At 40.5% G+C, this 20,284-nt stretch overlaps 1 protein-coding gene across 1 annotated transcript; it reads left to right on the top strand.

Annotated features, from left to right (window-relative positions):
• The first annotated feature begins 354 nt into the window (after nt 1-354).
• On the top strand, nt 355-13,723 carry LOC111022342 (Di-glucose binding protein with Leucine-rich repeat domain-containing protein). Its single transcript, XM_022299507.2, has 9 exons — nt 355-585; nt 680-1,732; nt 2,226-2,376; nt 2,984-3,055; nt 3,558-3,626; nt 5,262-5,330; nt 5,578-5,655; nt 11,747-11,955; nt 13,238-13,723. Exons 1-9 carry the CDS (start codon nt 516-518, stop codon nt 13,342-13,344), a joined length of 1,878 nt encoding a protein of 625 aa, XP_022155199.1. The 5' UTR covers nt 355-515; the 3' UTR covers nt 13,345-13,723.
• The last annotated feature ends 6,561 nt before the right edge of the window (nt 13,724-20,284 follow it).

Below are 20,284 nucleotides of genomic sequence, written 5' to 3'. Positions count from 1 at the left end.
ATAGGTAATACTACACAATATACAATATCCGATGCAGTTGCGAATAAACTCTCAAAAGACTTTGCCTCGAAATAATTCAACCATAAGTTGTTCCAAAATCTAATTTTAGTTCAAACATAATTGCACCAGTGATGTTGGATTAGAACTGAATTTCTTTTACATTCCTACAAACAATGGAAGTCTGTGAAACATTTTTTAAATCTTACACCATTCTCCAAGTGATTTGACATGATTAAAGCAGAGAATAGATTTGGTTCCCAATATTGAAGAAAAGTTGACAAGCAAGAGAGAGGAGAGACCTATTTGGATTGGAATTGGAATCTCAAAGTTCACCCATAATTTCTTCCACTTTCTACTGCTGAGTGCTTTACTAGATTCAGCACTCTCTCTTCTTTCTTTCCACCAATCTCGCCTCCATTCCCCACTTCCCTTCTCTCTCCTTTTACTTTCTTCTTCTTCTTCCCCATGTCTCAATTCTGAATTCTCTCCACTTCCCAAGCACCCATCACACAAATATGACCTTCTTTCTCCTCTCTCTCTTCTTCCTCTTTATCCCCTCTTCCATTTCTGCTCCTTATCCCTTCAGTAAGCTCCATTTCATTGCTTTTTCTCCACTGTTTCAGCTTCTTCTCCAGCTCCCACTGACTCTGATTGATTTGGTTTTGTTTTCACTTTTCAGGCATCTCTTACCACATAGATTGCGGCGGCCTTAGCAACTCCACCGACCCATTTGGCACCACGTGGCTCTCCGACCGTTTCTACACCGGCGGCACCGCCGCTATTGTCTCGGAGCCGCTCATCTTCCGGCACCCACAAGAGAAGAATCTCAGATTCTTCTCTCTTTCCTCCGGCAAGAAGAACTGCTACATTATACCTAATTTACCCAATGGCCGATACTACTTCCGCACATTCACTGTGTACGACAATTACGATGGTAAGTCTCACCCTCCATCCTTCGACGCCTCCATTGAGGGCACCCTCGTCTTCAGCTGGCGGTCCCCTTGGTCCGAGGACTTCGCTCGCCATGGCGCTTACTCCGATCTCTTCGCCTTCGTTCGAGACGGGGAGGCTGATTTTTGCTTCTACAGCCTCGCCACCGATTCGCCGGTTATTGGGTCATTTCAGCTTGTTCAGGTCGATCCCATGTCGTATAACTCGACCGCCATTGGAGACAATTTCATTCTTGTTAACTACGGGAGGTTTACTTGCGGTTCTGAGCAATGGGGCCCTGGGTTCAGCAATGATACAGACCTTTTCGGCCGCTCGTGGCAGCCTGATTCGGCATTCATAAAGCCCAGTTTGAAACAATCGGTCAGGGTTTTATCGACGACAAACTCGGTAAGTGGGGCCGAGCAGCAGCCGAATTATTTTCCGGTGAAATTGTATCAGAAGGCAGTGACAATTGGGGGAAATGGCGTACTTGAGTACGAATTGCCGGTGGACGCCAAATTGGACTACTTGGTTTGGTTGCATTTTGCGGAGATTGATTCGAGCGTGAAGAAGGCAGGGCAGAGAATGTTCGATGTGTTCATTAATGGCAATAATGCGACGAGGGTGGATATCTTCGCGAAGGTGGGAAGCTTCGCAGCCTATTCATGGTCTTATACAGTGAAGAATTTGAGTAGCTTGTCATTGACTGTGAAGCTTGTGGGGGTGGTTGGCTCGCCGCTACTCAGTGGGCTCGAGAATTACGCGTTAGTTCCTAGAGATCTTTCCACTGTGCCAGATCAAGGTATGTATGTGCGTCTCATTAGTCATAAGACCATTCATTATATGCTTCAATTTTGGGCTATTGGTTTTTGTTGTTTTCATGGATTTGTAAAGGAATCTTTTCTCCTGTGGGATGGATTTGTAAATGACCTCTTTCAGTGGAGAACTTATGAGCATGTTTTTTTTTTGTTATTTGTTATGAAGTTTAGTAAGAAGTTAAACTGTGGGCCTTTTGGTATTTCTTTAGGATTGGATTTGGGAAATCTTTTAGCACATGAGAAATCTTTGTTAAGTTCCATCCCATTTACTTCGATATTTTACCACAAAACGATTGAACAAACAGTGAAACGTTGGTTGTGTGCAAAACAGAACTGTTTAAGTCAAATGGGAATTGGGCATGATGTTACTTAGATTGGAAAGTATATCGAACAGAACTTGAATATGAACACTGACAAATCCTTTTGAAGGGAATCCTTAACAATTTTAGACACACATTTATTTTTGGATGATTGTAGTGTTTGCAATGAGAGCATTGAAAGAGTCACTCCGTGTGCCCGGTAGAATGGGTTGGAATGGCGATCCTTGTGCTCCTACAAACTGGGATGCTTGGGAGGGAATTACATGTCGTCCCAACAAGAATGGAACCGCCCTCGTTATATTTCAAATGTAAGCATCATTCAAAAATCTTAATAAAGTATCTATTTCTTTATTAGCAAGTGTCTCAATGCACTCAAGATCTTGAAGGTTGAATTTTAGTGTTCCAGTAAGAAACATAGCATTTTCATTAAAATGAAAAAAAAAATAAAGAAAAAACTTGAAGTGGTAAAATGCAAATGAACTGAACATAGTGAAAGTATATTATTTGGTGAATTTCTGTGTTGACTGAACAGTTCTCGAGAGATCACCTTATAATTGGATTCTATCCAGTTGAGGAAAAGTAGGAAAGCATCTTTCAATGCAAAAAATTTCAGTTTTTCAAATTCTTTTTTTTTTGGTGAAAGAAACAATTTTATTGACTTATGAAATTAAAAAATTACAAAAGCCCTAGGATTACATAAAAGACTTCCAATTAGCTAAAAGGGAAGTATTTCACATTCTTAAAAGGGCAGTACCAAACCCATTCTTGAAACTAATGGTACTTCAAGCCCATTGTTTCATTTTTGCAAGTCTTTGTCCGTCCTCCGAAAGGAAGAGGTTGTTGATTTCTGTCCCTCATTCAATGATTTATCTTCATGCCATAAGATTTTCATTTTTAAATCATTTATCATTTCAGCGATCTTGGAAGTCAAGGGCTGAAAGGGTATATCAGCGACAAAATTACTCTTTTGACAAACTTGGTAAGCCTGTAAGTATCAATTCTTCTTCTTCTTTTTCTATAATACCACCTAACAATTGTTTTTCCCTTTTTAGTTCATTGACATTATACACTAAAATTTGACATGGTAGAATAAGAAATTCATCACCAGGTGGTTTATGATTCAGTTGATATTTAAGTTTCTCTCCTACAGGAGATTAAGTTTATATAAATATCCATTATGGGTGATCCCTTGCGTATTAATGCTACATCGTTATCCTAAATTTACCCTACTATCTGGTATTTGTTTCATAGTCCTCATTTATATTTAATCTCACCTTTCAACTTAATTTACTGGGATGGAAAATTGTCTATAAATTTAGGGCTAAATGCAAGTCAGTTTTGACATCTGATTTAACCTGCTTGTTCTCACCTCACTTGTTCTTTTCCTGCCAAAATATATCTGATGAATCAGTCCTTGCATATAAGCTTTAGCCTTCTAACTGTTATTCTAATTTGTAATAATATATATATTCTTTTTCCAAATCTACAGAAATCTTAGTTCTAACTCGTTGGGGGGCACAATACCACCTGGGTTAGGTGAAAATTCTCTCACGCGGCTGTAAGTATGATTGTATTCTTTTACTCTTTTAGTTGTCGTTGTTTATCTTTACTTCAATTTTGATAATATATACCTGTCCAACGTTTTCTATTAAACCGTTTCTGAGATAAGTATTGTTTATTCTTTTGGTTTTGATATGCACACAGAAGCTGATATTACTGAACAAACTTAGACAACTCAATGATGAAATATAATCTTAATAGACTAGATTAAATTAGAGATATCGTTGCAAGATTGGATAGAACAAACCTAAATCCCCTTTAGTCCTTTTCCTTTTCTGTAATTAACTTTGTTTTGGTTTGTACTTTTTTCTCTTTTAACTCCCTTGGGAGTTTGTATCTTTGAATAATTGATTGAACTAGGCATATTTATCTTTAGGTGGGTTTTATCTTTACGCGGGTTTTGTTCTGTATGCCAAAAGGTTAGCAGAAATAACCTTTTATGAATAAGTTTTTTTTTTGTTGAGGCTAAATATATGTTTTAGACTTTTAGTCCCTAATACTTGGGTGGTTTTTCAACTTAACCCTTATTGTTGGTTTTCCATTTAAAAAAAATTAATTTCTCATGTGCTAAAACATTTAATACAATCCCTTATATTTTTCACATTTTTCAATTTATTCCTCATCGATAGTGAATGTTAAAATGAATTGATGATTCTCTTAAAAAGTAAAAAAATAAAAATAAAAAAATTTATTAAAAAATTAGCTGAAGATAAACTTGAGCTGATGATTCTCTTAAAAAATTAAAAAAAGAAAAGAAAAATGTTATTAAAAAATTTAGCTGGAGATAAACTTACATGACACAATACTTAGTAAATTGACTGAAATTTAAAGTATAAAAACATCATCATTCTCATACCAATTTCTTAGGAATTTGGAGGGATTAGAAACTTTCCTCCCTTATATGACCCTTTTCTTTCTTGAATTTTCCAAATTCATTAAGTATTATACCATGGAAGTTTATCATCAACCAATTTTAATATTTACCAATAATGAGGGATTAAATTGAAAAATGTTAAAACTTAAGGGGCTAAATTGAAACTTTTTATATAATAGGAACTAAATTTAAAAACCACCTAAACGTTAGGGACTAAAACATATATTTAGTCTTTTGATAATTTTATTGGTTTCGAAGTTCGAATCATCAATTTAACATTGCAAGGATTCAAAATACCTTTGTCCTATCATAATTCATACATACCTGTGAAACTACAATTGTATTTTAGCTGGGTCTAATTTCCTAGTACTTCTAATGAGCATTGATGTTGAACTTCCATATGGCAATAAATCATCATCTATCGAGGATTTTATTTTCTACTATTCGTTTCCCCCATATACACGTAAAATTCTCCATTTGATAAGAGTTTCCTGGTTATAAATTGACTAAAATATTTGTTTCCATCCATTTTGTCAGAGTTGTTTGCATTGACAGCGTCTGATCTGATGTGGTTCATGTGCAATAAATAATAATCTTTCATATATATAGAACTTCATTTTCTCCTCAGAAAATATATACTTTGAGGGCTAATCGATTATCTTCTTCACATTATAAGAACTGGTAACCAAATGATTTGGACTTCATGGTAACATTTGCCGATGTTATTATTTATCCTATAGAATTTGTCTGACTGTGCAGGGATTTGTCAAATAATCAGTTAACAGGACCCATACCGGATAGTTTAGCATCTCGAAATCTGCAGCGTGTGTAAGTATTCAGTTCACCCTCTTGCCAATATACATTGTTAAAGCTCTAGTAGGTACTTCCTCTTTTACTTTTTCTGATACATCAGTTATCTCCCTCAAATAATGGAAGGGCGTTTTTAAAAAAATGTTTTAACTTTACTATGTGATTTTTAATACGCATCTTAGGGGACATTTCCATACATGATCTTCAAGGTGTTCTTGATTTGGTTTGGTTTATCACTTCTCTTAGTACCTCTCTGTCTCGCCAGGCTATTAAATGACAACTTATTGGAAGGACGGGTGCCTGAAGAAATTTACTCCATTGGTGTGCATGGTGGAGCCATTGAGTATGTAAAGTTAAATTTATATATTTCGAAGTGCTCATTCATTGTCTTCTACCTTTTTGTTGATATTTTAAATATTATACATTCTTGTATATTTATTCCTTAGTCATGGCTGCTAGTTTTTCGTTGAAAGCATCGTTTCTAGGGGGAAAAAAATAATTTTGTGGTTCTTATTTTTTAAGTTTTCCACGTTCCATTTACAAAAGAAACATAATGCTTTGAGATGAAGTGGGAAGTCACTAAGCACGTAGCTGATGATTTTCCTTTTCTTCTTCAACCATAGAGCTGAAAGCAACCCTTTTATTATGTACTTTTGTCATAAATTATAGCACGAGGAGTTGTTTTCATTCTTCTCAATGAAAAGTTCGGTTTCTTATAAAAAAAAAAATTATAGTACGAGGAGAATGTAACGTATCTAGCACATGGTAAATTACACAAGGAGAATTCATCAACTTTTGTGATAAATTACACAAGGAGAATGTGTAATGTATCTAGCACATAATGTTATCAGTATAAATTATAGCACATAATATATTTTAGCAAAAAAAAAAAAAACCAAAAGAAAATCTCACCTTCAAGATTTTCACTTGTTAAGAGCTTAAAGAAGAAAGGAAGCAAAAATTGGTTGGAAAGCGAGACAAGATCGCAGAAAAATGACTTACAAACCTCACAGGCTCGAACACTCATGGATATAGGAAAAAAAAAAAGAATAAACACATGAAGATTCAAGAGTCCAAACTCTTCCATCTCTAAGACCCTAAGATCCATAGAAACTGATGCAATGTGGCCAACAAGGAAGCTAATTCAGAGGATTCTACTATCAGAGAAAGCCTTCCTAGAACGGAAGTTGAAAAGGAGACACCCCAGATGGTTAGAAGAAGGAAATTATTCAGGAAGAAAGATTATAAAGACATGGAAGGTGATACTAAAGAGATGCATTACCATTCACTCATCTTCCCTAAAAACGAATAGTGGTCCTGTCCATAATGGAAAGCTTGGACAGCTTAATGTAGGACAGAAAACACTAAACACAATCAAAACCTTTCGAAGGGTTCTTGAAAATGCTATTCTCACCTTGTTACAATCTCAATTGTTAGCGTGTCCATACTTGCGCACAATGATCTTATGGCATTAGGCATGAGGCTCTAAGGAAAAACGCCACCATCATTTGGACAAAAGGGCATAATTTTTGGTACCTAATATCCCAAGCCCTAGGTCACCATACCCAAACATTTCATAATCGACTCTCACTTAATGATAGCTAAGTTCCCATGGATTGACCTAGTGATCAATTTTTTTCTTTTTTTTGAAACGAAATGATTTCATTGATAGAATGAAGTAGGGAGAGAAGATTACAAAAAAGGGGAGAAAACCCATAAATAGGTTAAAAAAAGCTCTCCAATTAGAGATGAAGAAGCAAAACTATAATGATGAAAGAGAGGAGCATTTACACCAAGTAATAACATTTTTTTTGGATAAGAAACAAAGATGTATATGATCAAATAAAGAATCCAAAAAACGGGGAGACAAACAAAAGGCGGAGGGTGGAGAGAACCCTCCCCTCAAGACTATCTAATTATAGCTTTCCAATCTTGCATAATCAAAAACTATGGAGAGAAGATTACAAAAAAGTGGAGAGAACCCATAAATGGGTTACAGAAAAGCTCTCCAATTAGAGATCAAAGAAGCAAGACTATAATGATGAAAGAGAGGAGAGCATTTACAACAAGTAATAACCAAAAAGGCTATGGATTCTAAAGTGTTATGAAGAGAGCATTCCTTAGCTTGAAAAATCCTCTGATTTCGTTCTGTACATATAGTCTATAGAAGAGCCCATATAAAATGTTGCCAAATGCATCCTTTCTCATTCTTGAAAGGATGGCCAATAAAGGTAGATGTCAAAAGCAGGGCATATCTGTAGGGAGAGCGACTGACCAGCCAAAGAGGGGAAGGATTTTGTTCCATGAACTTGTGGAGAATTTGCAAGAGACGAATACATGCCCTATTGATTCACTGTGCTGCTTGCAAAGAGTACACCAGTGAGGAGAAAGGTTCATGTAAGGCATCCTCGTTTGGATCTTGTCTTGAGTATTTAATGCATGAAGTCTGGTTTCCCAGAGAAAGAATTTGATCTTCTTGGGGAAATTATCTCTCCAAATGGCACCATACAAGTCCGTAGCAGGGTTAATCAATTGTTAGATCAATTGAGGTGCATTCAAGCTAGCTCAAACATTCACATATATACAAGAATGAAAAAAAGAGAGAACCAAGCCAAGCTCTTCCCCTTCTTCTTCCCGTTCCATAAGGAATCCCCCATGATTTTCTCTAATTTAGTACAAATGGTAGAATGAGCTTTAAAAATAGAAATGGAGAGTGAAATCCCACTTAAAACAAATTGAATCTAGATTAGTCTGCCACCATTGGAAAAACACATTTTCTTATAGCATGAAAGGCATTTAAGCACTTTTCACCAATGAGATCCAGTTCTCTAGGATTATGTCCCACGCTTACCGAGCTTAATAGAATTACAATTTTTTTTTTTTAACAAGATACGAACTTTTCATTGATGAAATGAAAAGGAGCAAAAAATTGTTCAAGGAAACAAACGCTCGAGAGAGTGAAAATATAAAATAAAAAAGAAAGCATAAAATACAAGGGAAATAAAGAAGCTGGAAACAAAAACTACTCTTGCCTAATAAAATCATCCCAATTGTTACAAATAAGAGAAAGGGAATAATGGGAAAATGAATCAGCAAAAGAACACCGATGGGAGACCTTGAACTTGGCTGAAGAGAGACAATCGATCAAAGATCTTCGTTTGCCCTTGAAAATCTGCATGTTCCTTTCAAACTATAATTCCGAAAGAAAGCTCTTTACAATGTTGATCCATAAAAACCGAGCCGTAGAGGATAGGTGTGAAGATCCGGAGAGTATTTGAACCAAATTGGCTTCAACCTAAAAGTCAAAAACCCAATCGACTTTGAACTGACCAAACAAAGAATACCATCCTTGATTCCCGAAAGAACAGTGAAAGAAAAGATGATCGCTTCCCAACTAGACTCACCCAAGAAAACACATTAACTTTTCTTGGACTTTTAGATTTCCATAAGGCAGCAAACAAATTGTTAGGCATTGAAGATGATGTATTCAATTTGCTCAAAGAACTTACTGTAAACACGCCGGAAGGATTGATAGACCATATTCTTTGGTCCTCACCATTTGTAATTGAAATTGAACCAAGCTCATTCAAAAGGCCAGCAAAATCCTGTAACTCATCATCCTTTAAAGATCTTCTTAACACAATATCCCAAGAATCTGTGGCTGTGTCCCAAAAATTCAAAACAGACCCATCTGGAAGGAGGGAAAGGTTGAACAGCTTTGAGAAACTATCCTTTAATGGACTTTGAGAAGTCCAAAGAAAATGCCAAAGGGAAACTTTACTGTCGCAACCAATATTAAAAGATACAAATACCTCAACACGCCTCCACTGTTTAGAAACGCATTTCCACGGACAACGAGAACCACCAACCAACCTTGAATCCGTAAACCAACCATGAAGCTCAGCACCGTAAATGCTTTCCACCACCTGCCGACATAGAGACATAGGCTCACAGGCAAAACACCAACCCCATTTAGCTACAAGAGCACCATTCCTTCTTGAAAGACCACCAACACCTACTCGCCGTCTTCCAGAAAAAGAGAGGTAGTTTTCCAATTGACCAAATGCTTCAATTGCCCCATGGAATTACCTTCCCATAAAGAATCCCTCTTAGATTTCTCAAGCTACTTAATAATATCTGATGGCATATGAAAGAGGGACATACAATAGGTTGGAAGATTAGCCCAAGCAGAATTACACAAAGTCATTCTACCTCCACGAGAAAGATTAAATTGCTTCCATCCATCCAACTTTTTACCAACCTTTTCAATAACCGGCTGCCAAAAATCATAATTCCTTGGATTGTTCCCCAAGGGGAAACCAAGATACATAACTGGAAAAGATGCCACTTGACATTTTAACAAAGAAGCAATCTGGTGGACTCGATGGCTTGGAATATTCACCCCACTTAAAAGGTGATTTGTCCCAATTGACGAAAAGACCCGAAAGCCATTCAGAAGCTTTGATAGTTCTGATTAGATTAAGAATCATAGCATTGTCGTCCTTACAAAACACCAACGTATCATCAGCAAACTAAAAGTGAGAAAGATGAAAAGCCTGGCAACCCACCTAGAATCCTTCAAAAGATCCACAAGCATGAATACTATCCAACAAACTGCTGAAGATGCCACTTACTAAAAGAAAAAGGAAAGGAGAGAGAGGATCACCTTGCCTTAATCCTTTAGAAGCTACAATACTGCCTCTTGGCTGCCCAATAATAAAATAGAAAATTTTGTGTCTTGCACACAACCGTTAATCCAGGAAACCCATATTTTTCCAAACTCCTTTTGGAAAAGAACATCTTCAAGGAATTTCCAATCGACTTTATCGAAGGCCTTTTCTAAATCAAGCTTTAGCAGCCATCCGCTCTTTTTTCTGGATTTGTAATCTTCAACCGCCTCATTAGCAATCAAAATAGAATCTAAAATGTTTCGACCTTCTATGAAGGCACTTTAGTACCAGCCATGGAACAATAATCTTTACTGTCTGAATCCATGAAACAACTCCTCATATGGATATTAAGAACCTGTCCAATCTAAAAACCTCATTGGAGTGTAGGTAGCCTGACGTGAAACTCCCATTTACCCAAGGGGGAGGATCCAACAAGCTGCACTCATCAATGAAAGTATTGTGAGTCTTCTTAGATCTAGTGAATTTGGCACCATTGGACTCTTGGAGGGTTAATTTGTCACATTAAAATTCTGAACTAAACATCAACTATGATTGCACAGGCCAAATATCCCTCCTCGCTTCTCCCAAAAACAAACCCTCTCTCTTTACCTAGAGGGACCATAAACACCCATAACCTCACCCGACTGAGTATTCTTATTACAAAATTGAACGGATAGAATACACGAACCATGAACCACTTCCAGTCTAGAAAGATCAATAGTTCCATGAAATTAAGATGCCTCCAAAGACGACCCTATTAAATCTAGAGATTCCCACTTTAATAAACAACCTTTTCAAATACTATAATTAAGATCTCAGGAAACCTAGATTGTTTTGTGGATCACTGAGTCAGGTTTTGGGAGACAAAATGTCCCTAACAAGCCTCTAATTTGACTTTCCTTTCTTAGACCGCATAATTCTGGACTTGACCTATGATAATTGTTAGATAATGAATTATGAATATAAGATAAAACAAATATTGTGATAATTGCTAGATGAATGCTAGTGAACTTGAATTAAGTGTGTTAACTTTGAGTTTATATTTCCCAAACCCATGGTTTGTTATGATTAAATCTCCTTCCAACAGGTATTGGTCGATTTAATTGTTTCATACTGAAACTGCTAAACCAGAAGTTTTGATTTTAATTAATTCTATGTTTTTCTTTTCCTAATATCTATAGGCAGGGAATCTATGCTGCGCAAGTAGGATAAGAACTACTCACTTGTATTGACTTTTGGTTTTAGCATCATTTCTTAATTTACTTTTAATCCTAGCATGTGGTTTGATTTGAATCACACCTAAAAAAATATAGGTGGATTAAGTTCCGGTGGAAAATTCTACAAAACATAGACATCGTTTTATTTGTATGAGTATCTCAGTAGACTTTAATGTATGACCCAGTATATTCGTCTCATATTTCAAAACATTCCCTTAAGTCCTAACATTTAATTCATGAGTAAATCTGATTCCCTTAGTATCTAGGAGAACCCAGAAACAAGTGACCCCTTAGATGTTGCACTCATCTTTGAAATCTACATTTATTTCTTTACAATTTTTCTCTAATTATTGCTGCAAAATTTAAAGAATGTAAGATGGCTTTATTCATCAAGAATCTTGTGACTTGGCTGAATGTGATATTGAGTGCATTGATTGTAGCTTGTCAGCAATCCTCAACTTGCAATGGGCATTGTAATCTTGTATTAACTATTACCTCCTAATTTTCTGTTCTGTGTTTTAACTTGTTTGTTTTTATTTTTATTCAGTCTCTCCCGTAACAAGGGTTTGTGTGGTGTGCCCTCCCTACCAACATGCCCTATATTTTGGGAAAATGGAAGGCTGTCTAAAACTGGTAAAATTGCAATAGGTGTATCATCCACGTTTGTCTTCTGTGTACTGCTGGCAGTGATCTACATATGCTGCATCAGGAGACGTAGAAATGATTATGATTTTGGCTTGCCGTCTGAATTAATGTGTAAGTATTAGGTTGAAAGACCTTTGATTTCTCCCTCATTTTTATTTACCCCCATCCAAAGCTATCCTGCATTTATATTAATCATGTGATTACTTTAAGCTTTTACATGGAAGCAATTGTTGCTTCGATTCGTTTTTATCCATTATGTTTGTCTTGTTACCTTAGTATTTTTCTTCAAATGTTACAAAAGAGAAACTAAGGTAAAAATGTGCAGTTTACCTGTAAAAAATTAAGCATGAGCTTCTACTGGATTGTATTTCTCTTGCTAGTTGGGTCATAAAAAACTAGCAGGATACGGTTTGGATTCTGATGGCCATCAAGTTATTGTATATCTGAGGGGAAGGGGAAGAATAGGGCATAAGGAGCAGTCAGATTGTCCTGACTCAAACTTTTGGAAGTTTTGGTGTGAAGACATGATTGCTAAATAATAAAAGTGGGGCTCATGAGTATTTTCATGCTCTGGTTACTAGAGTCTGGGGCTGTGAGTATTGGGGTGGCTGGAGATGAAGGTATGGAAGAGAATATTCTTCAGGTGTAGGGTAGAGGTATTGGAATATCAATTTAATTAAGGAGGTAGCGAAGTAATTAGAGAAATGGGTGGAAATAATGAAATCCCAATTCCCAAGTGGGTTAAATATTGAATAAACATAGAATACTTCTCACTTGGGCAGAAGGATTGATGAAAGGTAATTTGATAGCAGGCTGGTCATTAGAAATTGTAGTGAAAAAATTTATTGTGCAACACAAAGAGGAGTTGAGCTACAACTGCGACGTTGGGAGATGGAAGGTTTTAAAAAAATGAAGACAAATTGTTGAATAAGTTGATTTGAAAGTGACAACATCTAGGAGTTTCTTGTTCTTGTTTTGTACGTACTCATTATGTTTAGTATACTTGATTTTGGGAGGGAGTGAGAGAGGGAATCGTTGCGTAATAATGAGTGGGGACTAAGGGTTTGTTATTTTCAAGCAATTGTACCTGCCGACTTCAGCATATAGAGTGGGGAAGAGAAAAGAAGGTAAGGAAGAATCCAATGAGAACTGTGTAAGAGAGCTGGGAGGCATTTTTTATGCATTATTTCATGCTGGGGCTGATAAGTTTTTCTTTAGAGGCTCCTATATGCATATTCTAAGTTCTAATTGAGACTTTTCTTGGTTTACAATTACGCTCTCGAGATGAGCACTTTATTTATTTGTTTGTTTTCGTTATTTATGTTACGCAACGAATCATTTGCTTGGATTCTCTGCTAATGTATGTACTATGCCTTCTGATAACTCTTTCCAGCCCTTGCTGCAAAAAGGAACAGGTATCAAAGGCAGAAATCCTTAATGCTCCTGGAAATGGAGAGCCAACATGCCAAGGGACTATCACCTTTCACTCCTCTCAACTGAGTTTTGCTGCCAAAACAGGAAATAATCCCTCGAGAGAGTTTTGAAACCGAAACAGACCTTTAGAGTGCTAACTTAAATACAACTACCGTACAGGATGTTCGAACATAATAGGATTAGTTTTGCTGCTTAAGATGAGACCGAACGATCTGGCTTTCATGAGAGCTTCAGTCAAGAATCTGAACAAGCAAAATAGATCACAAAGAGCAATTACTTCGCGATCGACAAAGTTTTCTTTGTAGAATTTGATATTATCTTGTAGAGCATTTGGTTGGTTAGATCATCATTCTATTTCTATGTAATGGGATGTCTTCATGACATGTGGTTCTGTTCCGAAGTGTATATACAGAGTGTTTTTGCTGAATGGCAATCAGTTTTATCACGAACGGTTGTTTCTGTCATTGAATTTCCAGGTAGCTGTTTTAGCATCTTTCAATTTTCTTAAGTTTTATTTTGTCTCTCTTCCTGTGATATTATTTTAAATAGTAGAAATACAGGAGCGGACTATGCTGCAAGATGATCAAGATGATCAATACATTGATAAAATTCTGAGTGGATTTTTTTTAGTTTTTTTTTTATTTGTTATAATAATTGGAAAGGCTGTGCCAAATAGACTTAATAGTTTTCATTGATATTTATTAGTTGTGCCTTCTTAATAAGTTGAGTCGATAATGTCCTGTTTCATTAATAAGAAATTAATTTGAAGTAAGTTTTTGATCTAACAAAAAGTAGATGGATGGATAATTCTAAAGTTTAACTACTAATAATATTAGGAAGGTCAAAACTCTTGGTGGATTTCAGAGATGTCCAACCAATTCACATTTGAATATTTGCCTCAAAAGTGGTGGGGAAAAAAAAAGGCTCTTTTCATTTTTTCTCTCTCTCATAAAAATTAAAATGATTATTTATTTAGTTAAACTTAGGAACATGGCCTAATCTGTCTTCCACATGCTTGCTGTTTCCTTTTGGCTCTTTCTTCTTCTTTCATTGAATATGATGCCTTCATCTTTGGTGTTTTCCCATAATTAAAATAAAAAAACATGGCTAATTTGTAGAGAGGAAGAGAGATCTTGTAGTTGAAATTTGAAGTTTTGAACTGCGCTAGGCTGTTGTGGGGATGGAATTTAGTCAAGAAGCCCATATATAAATTAATGAGAATAGTTAGCCCAATATCACTTCAATTATGATTTATAGTAAAAGTGCACATTTTTAGTCAAAAAATGAAGGAGAGATCATTTATAAATATTACAATATCAACATTTTTATCTCTAAAGCGAATACTTCATCCGAGTCAAATTTCTGGAAGCTTATTCTACGAAGATTTTGTCTGTCGTCTTCCAACCCGTGTTCATTTCTGAGCCACTCATTAACCACCTGTTAAAATCAACAAAGAAAAAATAATAATAATACAAACAAACAAAGACAAATAAAGTTTGTTTTAGATTCAATCTAATAAAAAAGCACAATTGGAGAAGAAAAATGTGTGAAAAGTCCAATTGAGAATCCAAGAAATGTGGGTGGCAAGAACTCAAATCAAAACACTTGATTGGATGGTGATGGAATTTAAAATTCTCCAATCCAAGATTTCCAACAAACTTTTCTTAAAAGAAAAGAAAAGAAAAGTTTTGGTTTGCAGGTTTCAGCATATTTGATAAAACTGTATTTATTAAGTATGACTTAAGTTTGTGTTTGTTTGTGCAGAAAATAAATTTGTTAAGTCTGTGTTTGGGTAAAAGAATACCCTGGACACGTGGAGGACCCCTATTGGTGTTCCAAGATGACTCATGAGTCATGCCCAGCTCGGACGGCCGAGATCACCACCACTAGCGTTGAGAGATACTAAGTATGAGGGCCGAGGTGAACCTGGCCGAGGTCCGACCTACCGGGAAGCTCGGTGGGGGCCAATGTGAGCTACTGTCAGCGGCGTGATTATCGGGTATAACCGTCGGTCCCGAGATTACCGGGTGTAACCGACGGTCCCGAGATATCGGGTGTAACCGTCGCGAGATTAGCGGGGCTACCACCCATAAGTAGAGGACTTCACTCCACGATCAGGTACGATGATTTCTGACCTCGAACTAAACTGGGAATCTGACCTATACTGACTTGATCGTCGGAGTGCTCACCTTTTTGTGCAGGTCCGCCCAAGTATTCAGATCGGTCCGGAGGCCGAGTTCGAGCTGCAATCTGAAATACACTGTTGTGCATATCCTTGCATAAACATTTGGCGCCGTCTGTGGGAACGACAATCTAAGTCATCCCAATCCTTTTAAACCAATACGCGAGCGAAAATGGTTCAACCAGCAAACTCGACCAATACGGCAGATCGAAGGACTCTAGCTGCCAGCGATGCCCACCAGAGGGAGGTCGAAGCAGCAGTGGTAGAGGGGCAAGGTCACGACGGCCTAGCAACAGAACCCCTCCACAGGTCGGCACGAATCACCGCGCCTGTCCTACCACCTACGCACCCAAGGACATCCAAGGCCACCCGTGGCCGAGGTGGGACCTCTAAGAAGGGCGCCCGGGGTCCAGCCCCGGCTCCACCAAGTGAGAACTTTGACGCACTCCAGAGAGAAATGGAGGCAATGCGCACACAAATGCGGTCCATGGAGGAAATGTATAACAAGATGATACTAGCTGCAGGCGCAGGGTCCCGATCTGAAAATCGAATGACGCGCATTGACATACGCGAGCAAAGGGGTTCCCACCTCGGCCCAGTCGAGGAGGAACATCCCGAAGACAATGAGAGCGAGGGACACACTCGCCAGAAAGGAGACCTTCGTGAACACCTCAACAGAAAGAGAGGCTCATCTCTCCGAAAAGGACAGTCACCATCCCGCTCACACAGGAGCTCCAACCAGCAGGCTGAATCCTCTCACAACCCAGCAACTCCCGCAGGGGTGATCACAAGGGCGGAGTTCGACCAGCTGAGGGGCAAGCTCGACGCTCAGGTGGAGGCCTTAAAGGCCAAATGTGAGAAGAAAGAAGGTTCACTGAACGATGGCGACTTGGGAGAATCGCCCTTCACCTCGGACGTTTTGGAAGCACCGATCCCTCCGAAGTTCAAAGCTCCTACCGTGAAGCCTTATGATGGGTCGAAGGACCCCAAGGATTATGTTGAGGTCTTTGAAGGCCTCATGGATTTCCAAGCGGCATCAGACGCAATCAAATGCCGCGCCTTTCAGATCGCGCTTACTGGCAGCGCACGATTGTGGTATCGGAGACTGCCAGCCAGGTCGATCTCGACCTACTCTCAGCTGAGAAGGGAGTTCCTCGCCCAGTTCTCTTCTCAGCATTATGACAAAAAGACAGCGACCCATCTCGCCACCATCAGACAGAGGGAGGGTGAGACGCTGCGAGAATATGTCACCAGATTCCAGGAGGAGCAGTTGAAGGTCGCACACTGCTCCCATGACTCGGCCATGTGCTATTTTCTCACCGGTCTAGCCGACGAGGCCCTCACGGTGAAACTTGGAGAGGAGGCCCCGGCCACCTTCGTCGAGGTGCTTCAGAAGGCGAAGAAAGTCATCGATGGACAGGAGCTCCTCCGAACCAAAACCGGCCGACCAGAACGAAAGATCGACCGGGGCAGAAGTGGAAAAGATATAGAAAAGGCAGATCCCAAGTCCAAGGACAAGGGATCCTTTTCCAGCGGCCGAGCTGAGTATCGAAGGGCGGAGAACGGACCTACCAGGAGCCGACCTTACGAACGCTTCACCCCGACCATGATTCCAATTTCCGAGATCCTAACGAACATCGAGGAGTCTGGAATGGAAAAACTACTCAAGCGTCCTGAGAAGCTTCGGGGAGCCCCGGAAAGGCGCAGCAAGGACAAGTATTGCCGCTTCCATCGGGAGCACGACCATAACACGTCGAACTGCTGGGAGTTGAAGCGCCAAATTGAGGATCTAATTCAAGATGGCTACTTCAAGAAATTTGTGGGAAAGCCTAGGACCAGCTCGGCAGAGAAAAAGGAAGAGTGGAAGCGTTCGAGGACGCCGCCCCGGCGCACTGACCGACCTGCGGTCATCAATACTATTTTCGAAGGGCCAAGCGGGGGTCAGTCTGGACATAAAAGAAAGGAGCTAGCTCGTGCAGCCAGGCGCGAGGTGTGCATCATCAGGGAGCAGAGGCCGACCTGCCCAATCACCTTCGACAGTATAGACTTAGAGGAGGTCCACCTGCCCCACAATGATGCACTTGTGATCGCTCCATTGATTGATCATGTGGTGGTCAGGAGGGTGCTGATAGACGGAGGCGCATCTGCTAACATCCTGTCCTTACCGACCTACCTCGCCCTGGGTTGGACGAGGTCGCAATTGACGAAAAGCCCGACACCGCTGGTTGGGTTCTCTGGAGAATCGGTCATCCCAGAGGGTTGCATCGACTTGCCGGTCACACTTGGGCAGGACCAAACTCAGGTCACCCAAATGACCGAGTTCGTGGTAATTGACGGTAGATCGGCCTATAACGCCATCTTTGGTAGACCCATCATCCACTCATTTCGGGCCATTCCCTCGACACTTCATCAAATTTTGAAGTATTCCACCCCCAATGGCGTGGGCACGGTCCGAGGAGAACAGACCGCTTCGAGGGAGTGTTATGCCTCCGCACTCAAAGGCTCATCGGTCTGCGCCCTCGAAACTCTCGCCGGTAGGGATGGGACGCTCGAGTTCGAGGCCGACCTGTCGAGGAAGGAGTTTGCCGCACCCACTGAGGAGCTCGAGCTTGTTCCTCTGCTTAGTCCCGAGAAGCAAGTAAGCATAGGAACCAAGCTGGGGGCCACCGACAGAGAGGAGCTAATCCACTTCCTCAGATCCAACTCGGATGTCTTTGCGTGGTTCCATGAGGACATGCCTGGCATTGACCCGAAAATTATGACGCATCGCCTCAGCATAGATCCATCATTCCGACCTGTAAAGCAAAAAAGAAGACCTATAAACAAGGAGCGGAGTGATGTAATTGTTGAGGAAGTTAGCAAACTTTTGAAAGCTGAATACATAAGAGAAATTTCGTATCCCGAGTGGCTCTCCAATGTTGTATTAGTTAAAAAATCTAACGGAAAGTGGAGAATGTGCGTAGATTTTACGAACTTAAATAAGGCATGCCCGAAAGATTGCTTCCCACTGCCGAGGATTGATCAGCTCGTGGACGCCACAGCCGGGCACGAACTGCTCACCTTCATGGACGCCTACTCTAGGTACAACCAAATCAAGATGCATGTCCCAGATCAAGGTCATACCACATTCATAACAGACCAAGGTCTGTACTGTTACAAGGTCATGCCCTTCGGGTTAAAGAATGCAGGAGCGACCTACCAGAGAATGGTGAACAAAATGTTCGCCAAGCAGATCGGCCGGAATATGGAAGTGTATGTGGACGACATGCTTATCAAGAGCAAGCAGTCTAAGTCGCATCTCTCCGATCTGACCGAAGCCTTCGAGGTTCTGAGGACATATCAAATGAAGCTCAACCCAGCTAAATGTGCCTTTGGAGTTTCTTCGGGAAAATTCCTTGGCTTCATGGTGAACAACCAGGGAATCGAGGCCAACCCCGAAAAGATTAAAGCCGTGCTAGAGATGGAGGCACCTAAGACGCTGAAGCAGCTTCAGTGCCTCAATGGCAGGATTGCGGCCCTGAACCAGTTTGTTTTAAGATCGACAGATAAGTGCCTTCCTTTCTTCAAAGTTCTACGGAGGAAAGGGCCGTTTGAATGGACAGCGGAGTGCGAGCAAGCATTTCAGCAGTTGAAAAGCTACCTCTGTTCGGCACCTTTGCTCGCCAAGCCCATGCCGGGGGACAAGCTCCAATTGTACTTAGCAGTGTCTGACAGCGCCGTCAGCTCGGCCCTAATCAGGCAAGAGGAAGCGCGACAAAACCCGGTCTACTACACAAGCAAGGCTATGACCGAAGCCGAGACCAGATACCCTCAAATGGAAAAGTTGGCTCTTGCTTTAGTCACCTCGGCCTGACGGCTTAGACCATACTTCCAAGCCATACTGTGGTGGTGCTCACTAACTTGCCCCTAAAAAACATCTTCCATAAGCCAGAAACTTCTGGACGCCTGATGAAGTGGGCAATGGAGCTAAGTGAGTACGACATCCAGTTCGAACCCAGAACTGCGTTGAAAAGACAAGCAGCGGCAGATTTCATAGCCGAGCTCACACCACCTTCCGAGCTGAGCGAGTCCGACCTACCGTGGACAATCTATGTCGACGGATCCTCCAATGAGAAGGGGTGCGGGGCCAGAGTCCTCTTGCTCGGACCAGGAGGCGAGCGATTTGAGTATGCCTTGCGGTTCGGCTTCCGGACTTCTAACAACGAGGCTGAGTATGAAGCATTTATTGCCGGCCTGCGAATCGCTAGAGCATTGGGGGCCTCTTGTGTTAAGGTCTTCAGCGACTCCCAGCTGGTTGTGAGCCAGATCAAGGAAGAGTACCAAGCCAAAGACTCCCGAATGGAGAAGTATTTGGGCAAGGTCAGATCGTACCTCGCCCAGTTTCGAACTTACGAAGTAAGCCGGGTTCCCCGAGCAGAAAATTCTAATGCTGACGCCTTGGCCAAGTTAGCATCGACGTACGAGACCGACCTGGCCAGGTCGGTCCCCGTCGAGATCTTAGATAATCCCTCGATCTCAAAGCCAGATCTGATGGAGATCGACGCTCCAGAGTCCTCATGGATGGACCCGATTGCGGACTTCATTAGGGGCAACTCTCCACAAGACCCCAAGGAGCGCAGAAAGTTGGCAAGGCGAGCCGCTCGGTTCGTGGTCCGAGGTGGAGCATTGTACCGACGCGGCTTTTCCCTGCCTCTATTGAGGTGCCTAACCCCTGAAGAGGGCCTGTACGTCCTCAGAGAAATCCACGAAGGAGTGTGCGGCAATCACTCAAGCGCCCGGTCGCTGTCAGCCAAAGTGATCCGACAAGGATACTATTGGCCGACC

The sequence above is a fragment of the Momordica charantia genome (genome assembly GCF_013281855.1).
Source record: "Momordica charantia cultivar OHB3-1 chromosome 4 unlocalized genomic scaffold, Mcharantia_2.0 BLBB01000004.1, whole genome shotgun sequence".
NCBI lineage: Eukaryota > Viridiplantae > Streptophyta > Magnoliopsida > Cucurbitales > Cucurbitaceae > Momordica > Momordica charantia.
The sequence above is the reverse complement of the archived record's forward strand: the minus strand, read 5'-3'. Positions and strand labels throughout refer to the sequence as shown.

Bases quoted from the DNA above. Each gene is read 5' to 3' on its own strand.
- LOC111022342 (XM_022299507.2), top strand. From the start codon at position 516: ATGACCTTCTTTCTCCTCTCTCTCTTCTTCCTCTTTATCCCCTCTTCC. The intron at 2,377-2,983 runs GTAAGCATCATT...TTATCATTTCAG, and splicing joins GCCCTCGTTATATTTCAAAT to CGATCTTGGAAGTCAAGGGC. The intron at 5,656-11,746 runs GTATGTAAAGTT...ATTTTTATTCAG, and splicing joins GTGCATGGTGGAGCCATTGA to TCTCTCCCGTAACAAGGGTT.